This window comes from Hemiscyllium ocellatum, chromosome 8, assembly GCF_020745735.1.
Source record: "Hemiscyllium ocellatum isolate sHemOce1 chromosome 8, sHemOce1.pat.X.cur, whole genome shotgun sequence".
Lineage (NCBI taxonomy): Eukaryota > Metazoa > Chordata > Chondrichthyes > Orectolobiformes > Hemiscylliidae > Hemiscyllium > Hemiscyllium ocellatum.
Genome location: NC_083408.1, coordinates 27,500,690 through 27,516,752, shown reverse-complemented (window position 1 = coordinate 27,516,752; position 16,063 = coordinate 27,500,690). Strand labels below are relative to the sequence as shown.

The 16,063-nt window shown below is 45.5% G+C and overlaps 1 protein-coding gene across 1 annotated transcript in view; it reads right to left on the bottom strand.

Annotated features, from left to right (window-relative positions):
• Positions 1 to 16,063, bottom strand: part of sptbn5 (spectrin, beta, non-erythrocytic 5) — a 191,233-nt gene that overhangs the window by 138,672 nt on the left and 36,498 nt on the right. The window contains exons 13-18 of the mRNA XM_060828644.1: positions 12,723 to 12,838; positions 12,167 to 12,379; positions 8,327 to 8,479; positions 7,814 to 7,944; positions 3,156 to 3,407; positions 1,519 to 1,806 (exon numbers count right to left, since the gene is read on the bottom strand). Of these exons, the coding sequence (XP_060684627.1) occupies positions 1,519 to 1,806; positions 3,156 to 3,407; positions 7,814 to 7,944; positions 8,327 to 8,479; positions 12,167 to 12,379; positions 12,723 to 12,838 (1,153 nt within the window). The remainder of the gene's footprint in view (positions 1 to 1,518; positions 1,807 to 3,155; positions 3,408 to 7,813; positions 7,945 to 8,326; positions 8,480 to 12,166; positions 12,380 to 12,722; positions 12,839 to 16,063) is intronic.

Genomic DNA, 16,063 nt, shown 5'->3' with positions numbered 1-16,063 from the left:
AATACTCTCACCAATGCCTTGTATAGTTATAATACTTCCTTACCTTTATATTCTATTCCTTTAGTTCTAAGAGCCAATATTCAATTCCCTTTCTTTATTATCTGCTCTAACTGCAGGCTAGTTTTCTGTAACTCAGGAACAAGTACACCTAGATCCCTCAGCACCGGAGCATCCCAAAGTCTTTCCTCACTAAGATAACAAGTTGCCTTCCCATTTATTTTGACTCAAATGAATGACCTCCCAGGGATGGTAATCTCTCTATACCAAGCGAGATTAAACAGACTGAGCCTGTATTCTCTGCAGTTTAGAACACTGTGAAGCGATCCCACTGAAACTTACAACATTCTTGAAAGAGATCGATGGATGGATGTTGAAAATCTGTTTCTCCAGGTTGGGGCTGGAGGTGGGGCATCCTAGTACCAAGGGACACAACGCAAGAACAAAAGGCAATGAAATAGACATGGAGTGGATGCTTCCTTGTGTGGGCCATTCTAGGATGAGAGGTGATGGTTTTAGAATAAGGGGGAGCAAATTTAAAACAGAGTTGAGGAGAAACCATTTCTCCCAAAGAGTTGTGAATCTGTGGAAGATGTGATGGATGCTGGGACAGTGAGTAAATTTAAGGAGGAGTTAGACAAATTTTTAATTGGTACTTTCTTCACTCAGGGCTTGGTAAATCTTTGGAATTCTCTAGCTGTGCCTGTGAAAGCTTGTTTTATGAGTTCAAGGTAGATGTATTTCAGGGTGGGGTAGAGGCAATATGGAGCACCCATAGCAATTCCTTGAAGCTGAAGAATTCAGCTCGCCTTTCTTTATGAAGAATGTTGTTAAATGTGAGAGGGTGCAGAAAAGATTTACTAAAATGATACCGAGACTGGAGGATTTAAGCTAAAGAGAGAGGCTGAATAGACTGGGCCCCCACAGCCTCTGGAGGGTTAGAGGCTGAGGGCTAACCTTGTAGAGCTTTATAAAATCATGAGGGGCATGGATAAGGTCTTTTTTGCAGGGTAGAGGAGTCCAAACTCAAGGGCATAAGGACTTAAGGTGAGAGAAGAAAGACTTAAAAAGGACGTGAGGGGTAACATTTTCAAGCAAAGGGTGGTGTGTGCATGGCAGAGGCTGCCAGAGGCTGGTACAATTACAACATTTAAAAGGCATCCGGATGGGTATATGAATAGGAAGGTTTTGGAGGAACATGGGCCAAATGTTGGCAAATGGGACTAGGTCAGATTGGGATATTTAGTCGGTGAGGATGATTCAGACTGAAGGGTCTGTTTCCATGCTGTATGGCTCTATGACAATGATTTAAGTTGTTTATAGTAAACACAGCCACATGGAAGATGGTACTGGGGAGTTGGAGATCTAGCAGGCTGTCTTGCTGAGGGATGGAGCTGGAGAGGAAGTGGACATTCAACAACAACCTCTATTTATATAACCGTGTATGAACCTTTCTTTGCCCCTTGGTGGTACCAGATGCTAACAGTAAGAGGAATGACTCTTCTCTGGGTCTTGTCTTACCTGATTTTATGTGCGTTGATCTCCAGCAGTAGATCATTGTGTTCCTTCAGAAGGTTTTCAGCAGAGCCAACATCGAATCCCATCTCCTTGCTGTTCAGCTTGTCCTTCATGTTCCCAGCCCACAGGAGAAGCTCCTTGCTCTCCTGGCTGTACAGCTGCTGGTTGTAAGCGTCCGACAAGAGCTGCCTTCTCCGCGAGGCCTGACCCTTCACCCTGTGCAGCAGGGCCTCCATCTCATGAACCTGCTCCATGATCGCTGCACTCTCTGCAGGATTGGTGTCCTTAATCCTGTAACATCATCAGACACAGGAGAGCACAACACTGTCAGCCCACAGATATCTTCACGTCACAGTACGAGTTACAGGACAGGCCTAAAACAGAGCGTGTGGCAGTGATACACAGCAAACATTTTATTAGTGTGCCAGCTACTCGAATATCCTGGATAATCAAGAGGAACGCATAGCCACTGTAAACCCTGACCAAACCTTTGCGACATCGAAATCCATTGAAAAATCTATCTAAAAACATCAACGCACTGGCTAAAGCCAGTAATTATCTGATTGTGCCTGTCTCCATTCTCACATCATTGATATACTTCAATCTTCTGCTTGAATGTCAATACCACTCACTTATGTTTGCTGCTCATGGTAGTTTTTGGAGTTTGTATGATGGCAGACGGGCAAAAATCCTTTGCAGCAAACTGCGATCATTACAGATGATACGGTGGGACAGGAGGTAGGAAGGTGCCAAGTGCACTCAGTTTGAGACCGCAGGTTGGACCCTGTAGAAACCACCATTCTAAGGAAAACTGAGAGATCAGATTTCATTGGGAGAGGATTCAAACCCCAGCAGACATAAACGCAAGTCGGAAGGGAGGTCACACGCAGAGCTTTCTCAGCCAGACAATAATCAAGAAGGTGAACAGTGAGAGCACTGATGCACACTCTAAATGGTTAAGGTGGTAAACAGATGAGAGAGAGGACGAGAGCGATATAGTCAGACACGGGGAGGTGAGATTAAAATAGCAAAACACACTGAGATTGATTCTGCTTCTGGTATTTAACACTGAATGATATCTTCTAATGCAGCATTCTACTCAACCTGGGAGTGTTTGATGTCAAAATGGAAAGTCAGTAAGCTTCACTCTGCATTGAAATGATACTAATCTTGCCCTCGGAGAGTTTGATTGGGACAGTGTGGAGAGACCTTTGCTCTGTATCTAACCCCATGCTGTCTCTGTCCTGGGAGTGTTTCATGGGGACAGTATAGAGAGGGGTTTAGAGTGAATCTAAGCCTGACCTGGGAGAGTTTGATGAGGACGTTGTAGAGGTGGTTTTACTCTGTGTTTAACTCCATGCTGTCCCTATTCTGGGAGCGTTTGTTTGGGAACAGTGTAAGATGGGGCTTTAGTCTGTATCTAATCCTGTACAGTACCCCTCCTGGTAGAGTTTGATGGGGGCAGTGCAGAAGGAACTTAATGTATATGCATCATTTGATGTTGATTGCTTGTAATTCTAAGCGGTGGATTCTGCAAAGGAAGCTCCCTCTCTTTGATGAATGCAAATAGAAGCTGCAGAGACAGAAAACAATGTACAATATCAATAAGGGCCTAATAATCCTCATGAAGATGTACATACGAGCGAGCCATTTTGGTCAGGTATTCGATTCGAGTTTCCAGTGCTTGGATCTCCCGCTCTGATGCAACGTGCTTACGCCTCTCTTCATCCACAGCCTTTTTGCTGTTGCTGATCTCAGTGTCAGGGAGCAAGGTCAGTTTCTCTTGGAGCAGGGCTGTCGTGTCTTGGCATTTCTGGAGAAATGACTTGACGTCCGCTGTGCCGATCAGCTCCCTCCCCTTCTCCTCTTTCAGCACCAACATATGTGCCCACCTACAAAAGTAATCACGCAAACTTTGAAACCAAGTTCCAGCCTTGAAAATCTGCTGTGACCAATTCAACCTCAAAGAACAAAGAACAATACAGCACAGGAAAGGCCCTTTGGCTCTCCAAGCCTGTGCCGCTACATCTTCCCCTTCCATATCAAAATTGTCTTCACTTACAGGATGCGTATCCATATATTCCCTTCCTATTCATGTATTTGTCCAGATGCTTCTTAATGCTGCTATTGTGTCTGCTTTCACCCCCTCCACCGGCAACACGCTCCAGGTACTCATTACCCTTTGTGTGAAATACTTGCCTTGCACATCTCTTTTAAACGTTGCCCCCTCGCACCTTGAACCTGTAGCCCCCAGTGCTTGACACCTCCACCCTGGGAAAAAACCTCATACTTCCAGCTCATTCCAAGCCATTCACCATGTTGTAAACTTCGATCAGGTCACCCCTCAGCCTCCTGCATTCCAGTGAAGACAAACCAGTCTATCCTATCTTTCTTCATAGCTACCTCCTTTACTACCATCTTTTCCTGGTTTAGCCTACAGGTTACTCTAGACTCACAGCAATGTGGCTGACTCTTATCTGCCCTCTGGGCAAACTACTCAGTTTGAGGGCAATTAGGGGCATGCACTAATCGCCAGTGACACTCACATGCCATGGAGGAATAAAGTGGTAGACATTGAGAGGATATCTGTTCTGGTCGGAGATTCTAGAACTAGTTTATAATTAAGGTGGAGATGAAAAATTCCTGCCCTCAGAGGGTCACCAATCCTTCTCACAGTGAAACAAAGCTGAGGCTGAAACAAAAACAGAAATTGCTGGGAAAACTCAGCTGCTTTGACAGCATCTGTGGAGCGTGAGAGAGAGAGACACACACACAGAGTTAATGTTTTGAGTCCGGTGACTCTTCACCAGAATGATCAAAGCTGAAGTGATAGTGTTCTGGTCTACACACAAGGGTTATGAGGGTCAGGCAGACACATTTAAGTTAATTTAATCATATTGCAGAGGCGGGGCAGGAATCTTTCCCTTGTGAATTGACTTCAAAGTCTGGAAGTCAGATATGATGCAGCACTGAGCCGTGGTCAAAGAGGAGATGCTTTGTGGACAGTTGCTGAAGAGGAACAGAAAGACAAGCAGACCCACAGCTCCCCATGGACAATGAAGGAGAAGAGAGCAGGATGAAGCAGTAAAAGGAGGTGGAGAAGCTTTTAGAAAGATTTATTTAGCAGAAAATTGAGAGTTGGTGGGACAAGCAGGAGTTAATAGAGTAGAGGCAGCTTGGATTACTTGAGCGCAACTCGTGCCAGACTAATACAAAATCCGAATGCTGTGGATGTCAAGAATCCAAAACAAAGGCAGAGGATTGTGGAAATACTCAGCAAGACTGGCAGTTCCTGTGAAGAGGATAACAGAGTTAAATCGAAGATTTGTTCCAGTGCAGAAGAAGGCAATTCAGCCCATTACTACTTCAGGTCAGTGACTTCTCAATGAAAGATGGGAAGTGTGATAAATGTAGTGGATTTTGATCAAAGGACATCATGCAAAAAAGGGAAAAATCAGTGACAGGGCTAGAGTAAAGAAGAGGTTAAATTACTGAAGAGATTGCCATGTGGGACCAAAGGAAGATTCTTAACTTGCCCCATTACTGTATTCTTTGGTTTCATGTGACTAACCTTTCTGTCAATATATTTCTCTTGTCAAGCATATAGTATTTTAGACTTCATTAATAGGAACATAGCATACAATGGCAGAAGAATTTACATAAAGTACTGGTTTGAACTTAACTGGAGAATTGTGCATAGTTCTGGACACAAAACTATAGAAAGGATGTTAATGCATTGGAGATAGTGCAGGAGAGATCTTCAAGAATGATCGCAGGGGTGAAACATTATAACTCTGAGGATTGATTGCAGAAATTGGGACTGTTTTCAGTGGAGAGCAGGAAATTAAGAGGAGATTTGATAGAATTTCTCAAAATCAGGTGAATTCATAATGGACAACAAAGAGATGGCAGACCAGTTAAACAAATACTTTGGATATGTTTTCACTAAGGAGGGTATAAATAATCTTCAGGAAATGCTGGGGGATAGAGGTCAAGCACGAAGAAGGAATTGAACAAAATCCTTATTAGTCAGGAAATGCTTTTAGGAAAACTGATGGGGTTAAAACCCGATAGATCCCCATGGCTTGACGCTCTACATCCCAAGTACTTAAGGAAGTGGCCCTGGAAATAACAGATGCTTTGTTGATCATTTTCCAGCATTTTGTAGACTCTGGAAGAGTTTCAATGGACTGGAGATTAGCCAACGTAACTCCACTCTTTAAAAAAGGAGGGAGAGAGGAAATGGGGAATTATCGGCCAATTAGCCTGACATTGGCGGTGGGGAAAATGCTGGAGTCAATTATTAAGAATGCAATAACTGAGCATTTGGAAAGCTGTGACAGAACCAGTCCGAGTAAGCATGGATTCAGTAAAGGGAAATCATGCTTGACAAATCTGGAATCTTTTAGGATGTGACCAGTAAAGTGGACAAAGGTGCATCAGTAGATATTGTGTATCTGGACTTCCAAAAGGCTTTTGACAAGGTTTCACATAAGGGATTAGTAAGGAAAGTTAAAGCTCATGTTATATGAGGTAATGCATTCACATGGATAGAGAACTGATTGGCAGACAGGAAGCAGAGAGTTGGAATAAATGGCAGGCAGTGATGAATGGGTGCCGCAGGGCTCAGTGCTGGGACCCCAGATGTTCACAATATACATTAACGATTTGGACGAAGGAATTGAATGCAATATCTCCAAATTTGCAGATGGCACTAAGCTGGGTGGCAGTGTGTGCTGTGAGGAGGATGTTAAGAGGCTGCAGGGTGACTTGGACAGGCTGGCCGAGTGGGCAAATACTTGGCAAATGCAATCTAATGTGGATAATGTGAGGTTACCCATTTTGGCTGCAAAAAACAGGAAGACAGATTATTATCTGAATGGTGGCAATTTAGGAAAAGATGAGATGCAATGAGACCTGGGTATCGTGGTGGAACAGACTCTGAAGGTTGGCACACAGGTGCAGCAGGCAGTGAGGAAAGCTAATGGCGTGCTGTCCTTCATAGCGAAAGGATTTGAGTATCGCAGTAAGGATGTCTTGCTGCAGTTATACAGGGCCTTGGTAAGGCCACACTTGAGTATTGTGTGCAGTTTTGGTTTCCTGGTCTGAGGAAGGGAGTCCAGCAAAGGTTCACTAGACTGATTCCTGGGATGGCAAGACTGATATATAAGGGAAAAACCAAATCAACTGGGCTTGTATTCGCTAGAATTTAGAAGAATGGGGGGGGGGGGGGGGGGAAATCTCATAGAAACATGTAGAATCCTGATAGGACTGGACAGGCTAGATGTAGGAAGAATGTTCCCGATATTGAGGAACTCCAGAACTAGGGGTCGCAATCTAAGAATAAGGCGTAAACCGTTCAGGACTGAGATGAAGAAGAATTTCTCCACTCAAGAGAGTTGTGAACCTGTGGAATTCTCTGCCACAGGAAGCTGTTGCAGCCTGTTCATTAGAAATATTCAAGAGGGAGCTGGCCGTAAGGCTAACGGGATCAAGAAGTATGGAAAGAAAGTGGGAATAGGATACTGAGAGTGCAATGATCAGCCATGATTATATTGAAGGTGCAGGCTCAAAGGGCCCAAAAGGCCAAATGACCCATTCCTGCATCTATTTTCTATGTTTTTATGAGGGGCCTGGACAGAGTGTATGGCAACACTGCTTCCACTCATAAATGGATCGAGAATGAAAGGGCACAGTGTTGAAGTATTTTGCAAAAGAAGCAAATATAGGAAAGAAATAGGATCTGCCTGGAAGCTGGTTCAACTGAGGCATTCAAGAGGGCATTGGATGATTATTTAAACTGAAACAATGCACGGGGTAATTGGGAATAGATAGGTATTGGTACTAAGTTAAAATGCTCAGAAAGCCAGTGCAGACACAATGGGATGTAACAAGTCTGTGACAAAACATAACTTTGTCTCCAATTGGTGTACTGCGTTTCCAGCATCACCATTTAAAAAGGGCATAAACTTGAATGGCCCCCTTCTGTGCTGTATCATGTCTATGGTACCCTCTGAATCTCACTCGGTGCCGAGCACCCTTTGTAAGCTCAGGTCAACTGTCTTGATGCTAATAGATGTACCAATCCTCCTGCCTTCTTGCAGGTTGTGGAAATCTGTTGTACCTTCTGGATCAAAAACCTCAGCCAGTGCAGGCTATAGTGTGAGCCCTTCAACATTACAACCAGTGAAGCCCGCATCCAATGCTAAACCATACAGACTTGATTACTGCCGTCCGTCCTACGGAGTAACAGCACCACCTGGTGGAGAAGTGAGGTACCCACTTAACGAGATTTTACCTCGTATGCATCTCACGCTGCTTTGCTCTGATTTCTTGTTCCTTGCTATGTCGGTTTTTAACAAACTCATCCACCAGTTGGTTAATCTCATCCAGCCGGCCTTTCCCAGCAGCCAACTCTGTCAAGAAGTTCTGAAATACGAAAGCATCCCAGTCAGTGGTATTAGCTTGACAGCAACCATTCGGTCCAGCAGAATAATAATATATGGAGACAAAGACTGAAATCTGGAGAAATTTGGGAGTGTTATTAAGGAGGAAGGGTCACAGAGAGAGAGAGAGACAACACAGATTAGGTAAGGAGGTGCTGGGTGAGATATACAGGGGGTTACAGATAGAGAGAGAGAGACACACACACATGCACAAAAGAGATTACATTTGGAGATGCTGGGTGATATGTATGGGGCTTCGAGAGAGAGCCAGAGACACACAGGTATGGAGACACAGTGTAAGATGTACAAGGGTTCATCAGGAGGCAGGCAACAGAGATTCAGCACTCAGTATAGGATTAACAAACCTCATATTTCCTTTGCATGACTTCCACATTATCTGACTTGGGTTCAAATGTTTTGAAACCATTCTCCTTGTCCTTCATCCAGGAGTCAAAGTCATTGCAGGTGTTATAGAACTGATAGAGCTGGATCATTTCCTGCAGCGCTTTCCGTCTATCCTACAGTGGGGTAGGACAACAGGGAGAGGGATGTGACTCAGAGAAAACACCATCCTGGGATGCACAAAGAAGTAACTTTTTCATTAGGGGCTTGCAATACTTGGAGACCATCATATAGCGACAACAGAATGAATTGTCAGGCCAAACAAGTACTGGATAAAGTGAACTGACTGTAACGGGATTTTCAGGCAGTGTGCAATGTGGAAAAGTGAACTGAAAGGACCAACTTCTCCAGAGAAAGGTCAAGCTACTCTTTAGTGTTGGTATTAGTTCTTTCTGAAGAGGCCTGTTTGATGTAGGGCAGTCCCTTTTATTGGAAAAATTATTCAAACTGACTCTGTTCCCCCAGCACTGTCAGTTTCTATAAGCTTATTGACAGGTCATTGGCTTTGCACTGTCCACATCTAAGGTGGTCGTTCAGATTAAACCAAGAATGGTGAGAGACCTGGAATCAAAAGTAGTTCAGGTTGTTGTGGAAGAATCACTCAATGTCCTACATTCCAGATAAAATAGTCCCAACCTATCCAGCCTCTCCTTGTAACTCAAACTCTCCAACCTCGGTAACATCCTTGCAAATCTCTTTTGCTGTTTAATATTTTTCCTAAAGCAGGCAGACCAGAATTGCATGCAATTTTCCAAATGTGGCTTCACCAGTGTCTTGTACAGCTGTAACATGACATCCCAACTCCTGCACTCAGTGCTCTGACCGACGGGGGCACACGTACCAAATACCTTCTTCACCACCTGTCTAAGTGTGATGCCAGTTTCAAGGAACTACAGCGGAACCTCCTAGGTCTCTCTGTGACAACACTCCCCAGGGCCCTACCATGAACTGTGGGAGTTTTTATGACAATCTGACAACCTGGTTACCTTTGCTGATTTACATTTCTCCAATTTATCTTCTGAACTGATATCGTCAAACCCCCTTGGTGGGATTCAAAATCATTAATCCAGGTCTTGAGATAGTTACACAGTTAAGGGAGTAATGACACCACAGGAATAACAGGCCACAGTGCAGACACAAAGACTCTAGCTGCAGTTTTTAGGTTTCTGGTTTCTTCTTCACATTCTCCTCCCTGTGTAGGTCCATGCAGTTTAACAGATGCAGCAAACCTTCTTACCTTGGTTAATAGCTCCCCCAATTGGTGTAGTAGGGTTCAGCTGTCTCTGGCATAGGGCAAGAATGTAAGAATACAGAAATTGCCCAATGAAGTAATAGGATTTTTCCTGATGAAGGGCTTATGCCCGAAACGTCGAATTTCCTGTTCCTTGGATGCTGCCTGACCTGCTGCGCTTTTCCAGCAACACATTTTCAGCAAAGAAGTAATAGTGTGGAGGAGCCAGTGTTGGACTGAGGTGGACAAATTAAAAATCACACAACACCAGTTTATAGTTCAACAGGTTTATTTGGAAGCACTAGCTTTCGAAGCACTGCTTCTCATCCACCTGATGAAGGAGCAGCGCTCTGACAGCTAGTGCTTCCAAATAAATCTGTTGGACTATAACCTGGTATTGTATGATTTTTAACTTTGTTCACTGCAGTCCAACACCAGCTCCTCCAAATCATGACTTTCATCAGGTGGTTGTCAAGGAGCAGTGTTTCCGAAAGCTAGTGCTTCCAAATAAACCTGTTGAACTACAACCTGGTGTTGTATGATTTTTATCAAAGAAGAAAGAACAAGGTCTTGGAGCTAGAGTCTAAGTACTTGTAACAATTAATCATTTTTGTTAAGCACCAGAAACCTGGTCCATCATTTCTGTCAGGTAAAACCAAGGACTGCAGATGCTGGAAACCAGAGCCGAGATTAGAGTGGTGTTGGAAAAGCACAGCAGGTCAGGGAGCAGGAAAATCAACGTTTTGGGCAAAAGCCCTTCGTCAGGAATAGAGGCTATCTGTCTGGATCTAAAAGACACGGGGAATTTACAGGTGGTATTGGGGAATCCTTCTACGCCTTTTAAAATCTTTAGCTTTTCGGAGAATGATGGGGCTTGATTTCCAGTGAGGTGTAATACATGATATAATAATAATGTAGTCACTCACTAATCAGACTAATTAATCTTTACTAATGTGTGTACAACAGACCCAGACATGAAAGGAGGGAAACTCCAGCACTGGGGAGCTTTGGTCATTATTTATTCAAACTTGCTTGTTCCTACCTGCACTCTTTGTTTGCCCAATCAGATACTCACACACAGCTCTCTGATACCACTAGCAGAATTGGGAGTGGGGATGGAATGGTAGTGGTTTTCTGCGAATAGTTAATTGCTTGGGTTCCACTCGTGAAAGTCAGAGCTGTCCTCACAGACCCCTCTGACGTCCAACTAACATCTAGGAATAATTCATGGGGCGAAAGGAAGACTCGACAGGCTGTGGGAATTCTGTTGGAGTGGGAAGCAGGGAAAATGGTGCAAACATGGTCCTGATACAGAACTCATCTCCAGCGACGGGGTATGGGGAGCGAGCATGACATTGTAAGAGGAATGGAGAATCAAAGATTAGATTATCACCAGCTCTGATAACCAGCCCCAGAGCAGATGGATAGAACACAGCTTTCCAGGTGAGTGACAGACAAATACTGAGCAGAACTGGGGACCACAGGAATATTTCTTCAGTGTTACTAACTGACTGGGATCATCCCAGTCTTCAAGGAGAGAGTCTTTGACCCACTCACATTTGAACTGGGGAACTGACCTGATAGAATGGCACGGTGGCTCAGTGGTTAGCATTGCTGCCTCACAGCACCAAAAACCCGGGTTTGAATCCAGCATCGGGCGACTGTCGGTGTGGAGTTTGCACATTCTCCCCATATCCACGTGGGTTTCCTCCCTCAATCTAAAGATGTGCAGGTTAGGGCGGATTGGCCATGCTAAGTTGCCCTAAAATGTTCAGGGATGTGTAGCTTAGGTGCAATAGTCATGGGAAATGCAGAGTAATATGGTATGGGAATGGGTCTGGGTGGGATACTGTTTGGAGGGTTGGTGTGGACTTGTTGGGCCAAATGGCCTGTTTCCACACTGCACGGATTCTATTCTATTCTGTGATTGTACATCATTCAGCTGTTCTGGGATAACCAGCACAAAACATGCATCATAAAGTACAATACTGCTGATGCTGGAATTGTGAAACAAACACAGAGAATACTGGAGAAATCAGTTCTCATTACAGCCCAGTATGACTTCTTCAGAACTGAAAGGGGGCTACAAAAAAAATGTTTTTGCTTTAATGTGCTCATGAGAAAAAGAGGGAATGGATCCTTCATCAAGTTCTGAGGAAGAGTCATACTGGACTTGAAAAGTTGACACTGTTTCTCTCTTCACAGTTGCTGTCAGAGCTGCTGAATTTCTCCAGCCTACTCTGTGTTTCCTCGGTCTGGGACCTGCTGGCTACGCAGAGGATCTGCATATCATACGAAACAGAAAGAGATGTAACAAAGTACATGAGGAAGGGTTACTACCGATGTGCAGGTTAGCTGGATTGGCCATGGGAAACTGTCCCGTAGTGTCCTGGGATCTGCAGGGTTAGGTGGATTGGCATTGTAAATGTGGTGTTACGGGGATAGAGTCGGGGTGGGGGTGGGAAAGCTGGGTTTGGATTGGATGCTGTTCGGAGAGTCAGTGGAGACTCGATGGGGTCGAATCGCCTCTTACAGCACTGCAGGGATTCTATGATTCCAGGGGTTAGTGTACCTTGGCCTGCTGGCAGAGATCAGAGTACGAGGAGTTGATGTCACTCTGGCTGTCCTCGATTGTTGCTCTGTTGAAGTCCTCGTCAGGACGGCTGGGTGAGGAGTACTGGATCTCAGTTGTCCCACGGCGCATGGACCGGCTTCTCCGTGGTTTGTTGACCCTCCGACTTGGACTGTCTGCCTGGGGATGGTCAACGGTGGTCTCACTCTCCACCTGATGGCCAACAAAAACAAAACACACCCATCAGTATAAATTCTGGAACTTGGCAGCTTCCCTTTTCCCCCACGATGTGAGCCTTTACATTGACACTGCCTGGATTCCAATTATCCCCTCATTCTCATCCACAGGAACAAGCTACTGTCTCTCTCTGAGAACCTCTGCCCATCTACCCCACAATGAACTAAAGACACTCTCTCCGAAGCGTGGAAGGAGGTGAGGAAGAGGGACGCAAGAGAAGAACGAGGAGAGAAAGCATGGGGGAAGAAGGGAGTGAGGGAGGGAGGGAGAGCTGGACAGAATTGGGTGTGCTGTGAAGATTGTGCAATGATTTCCTCACCGACGGCTCACTGACTGAGAGGGATATCTTGCCCCGTGTGCCCGCTGGCTGCCTGCGCACTTGGGCTGTCCGACTTTCCAGGAGATTAACCTTCGGGCTGTTCTTCTCAGTCTTGGCTGTGAGCACAAATCACACTGTGTTACTGCACAGGAATACACACCGCATTGCACTGAGACACTATTACACACTGCATCGCACTGAGACACTATTACAGACCGCATCGCACTAAGACACTATTACAGACCACATCGCTCTGGGACACTATTACAGGCCACGTCGCATTGGGATACTATTACAGACCGCATCGCACTGAGACACTATTACGGATCACATTGCACTGGGACACTATTACAGGCCACGTCGCATTGGGATACTATTACAGACCGCATCGCACTGAGACACTATTACGGATCACATTGCACTGGGACACTATTACACACTGTGTCGCACTTGGGCACTATTACAGACCGCGTCGCACTGGGACACTATTACAGACCACGTCGCACATAGAGACTATTACACAACGCATCACACTGGGGCACTATTACACACCACGTTGCACTGGGCCACCATTATACAATGCGTCGCACTGGGGCACTATTACATATCACGACGCACTGGGACACTATTACAGACCGCATCGCACTGGGGCACTATTACACAACGCACCGCACTGGGACAAAATTACACATAGTTTCACACTGGGACTCTATTATACACCACATCGCAGTGGGACAAAATTACACACCGCATCGCACTGGGACACTATTACAGACCGCGCCACACTAGGACATTATTACACACCGCATCGCAATGGGACAAAATTACACACCGTGTCTCACTGGGATACTATTACAGACCACGTCACACTAGGGTACTGTTACACACCACATTGCAATGGGATACTATTACAGACTGCATCCCACTGGGACACTATTACACACTGTATCGCACTGGGACAAAACTACACACTGTGTCGCACTGGGACACTATTACACACCACATCGCAATGGGATACTATTACACACCGTGTCGCACTGGGATACTATTACACACCACGTCGCAATGGGACACTATTACACAGCGCGTCGCAATGGGACACCATTACACACTATGTCGCACTGTGACATTATTACACGCCATGTCATACTGTGACACTATTACACACCATGTCGTACTGTGACACTATTACACACCATGTCTCACTGGGACACTAGTACACACCATGTCGCACTAGGATACTAGCACTCACCATGTCACACTGGGACAGTATTACACACCACATCGCACTAGGACACTATTACACACTGCATCGCACTGGCTCACTATTACACACCATTCGCACTGGTACACTAGTACACATCGCGTCGCACTGGGTCACTATTACACACCATGTCGCACTGGGACATTACACACCACGTCGAATTGGAACACTATTACGCACTGTGTCGCACTGGGACACTATTACACACAATGTCGCACTAGGACACTATTACACACCACATTGCACTGGGACACTTTACACACCACGTCACACTGGGACACTATCACACATCATTTTGTACTGGGACACTATTACACACTGCATCGCAAAGGGACACTGTTACACACCACGTCGCAATGGGACAAAATTACACACCGTGTCTCACGGGGATACTATTACAGACCACGTCACACTAGGGTACTGTTACACACCACATTGCAATGGGATACTATTACAGACTGCGTCCCACTGGGACACTATTACACACCGTGTCACACTGGGACACTAGTACACACCGTGTCGCAATGGGACACTAGTACACACTGCATCGCACTGGGACATTATTGCACACTGCATCGCACTGGGACACTAGTACACACCATGTCTCACTGGGTCACTATTACACACTGCATCTCACTGGGACACTAGTACACACCTCATCGCACTGGCTCACTATTACACACCATTCACACTGGTACACTAGTACACATTGCGTTGCACTGGGTCACTATTACACACCACGTCGCAATGGGACTCTATTACACATTGCATCGCACTGGGATATTATTACACACCATGTCGCACTGGGACACTAGTACACACCGCGTTGCACTGGGACACTATTACATACCATGTCATACTGGGACACTGGTACACACTGTGTCGCACTGGGACACTATTACATACTCCGTAAAGCCAGGACACTATTACACATCAGTCGCACTGGGACACTAGTACACACCGCATTGCACTGGGGCACTAGTACACATTGCGTTGCACTGGGTCACTATTACACACTGCATCACACGAGGTCACTATAATCACCATGTTGTAATTGGACACTGTACACACTGTGGTGCACTGGTACACTAGTACACTTAGTGTCGCACTTGGTCACTATTACACACTGCATCGCACTGGGTCACTATTACACATCGTGTCGCACTGGGACACTAGTACACACTGCATTGCACTGGGACACTAGTACACATCGCGTCGGACTGAATCACTATTACACACCATGTCATATTGGAACACTGGTACACACTGTGTCGCACTGGGACACTAGTACATACTGCATCGCAATTGGGCACTAGTACACACAGCTTCGCAATGGAACACTATTACACACCATGTCACACTAGGACACTATTAACACACCACGTCGCACTGGGACACTATTACACATCGCTTCGCACTGGGACACTATTACACACCATGTCGTACTATGACACCAGTACACACTGCATTGCACTGGGACACTTGTACATACTGCATCAAATTGGACACTATTACACACCACGTCGCACTGGGTCACTATTACACAATATGTCGCACTGGGTCACTAGTACACACCGCGTTGCACTGGGACGCTAGTACACATTGCGTTGCACTGGGTCACTATTACACAACATGTTGTACTGGGACACTGTACACACTGCCTGCACTGGGTCACTATTACACACCACGTCACACTAGGTCACTATTACACACCATGTCGCACTGGGACACTATTACACAGCGCGTTGCACTAGGTCACTATTACACACCATGTCCTACTGGGACACTGTACACACTGTGTCGCACTGGGACACTAGTACACACTGCATCGAATTGGGACACTATTACACACCATGTCGCACTGGGACACTATTACACAACGCTTCGTACTGGGAAACTAGTACACACTGCATTGCACTGGGACACTAGTACACACTGCATCGAATTGGGACACTATTACACACCACGTTGCACTAGGTCACTATTGCATACTATGTCACACTGGAACACTTGTACACACTGCATTGCACTGGGACACTAGTACACACTGCATCGAATTGGGACACTATTACACGCC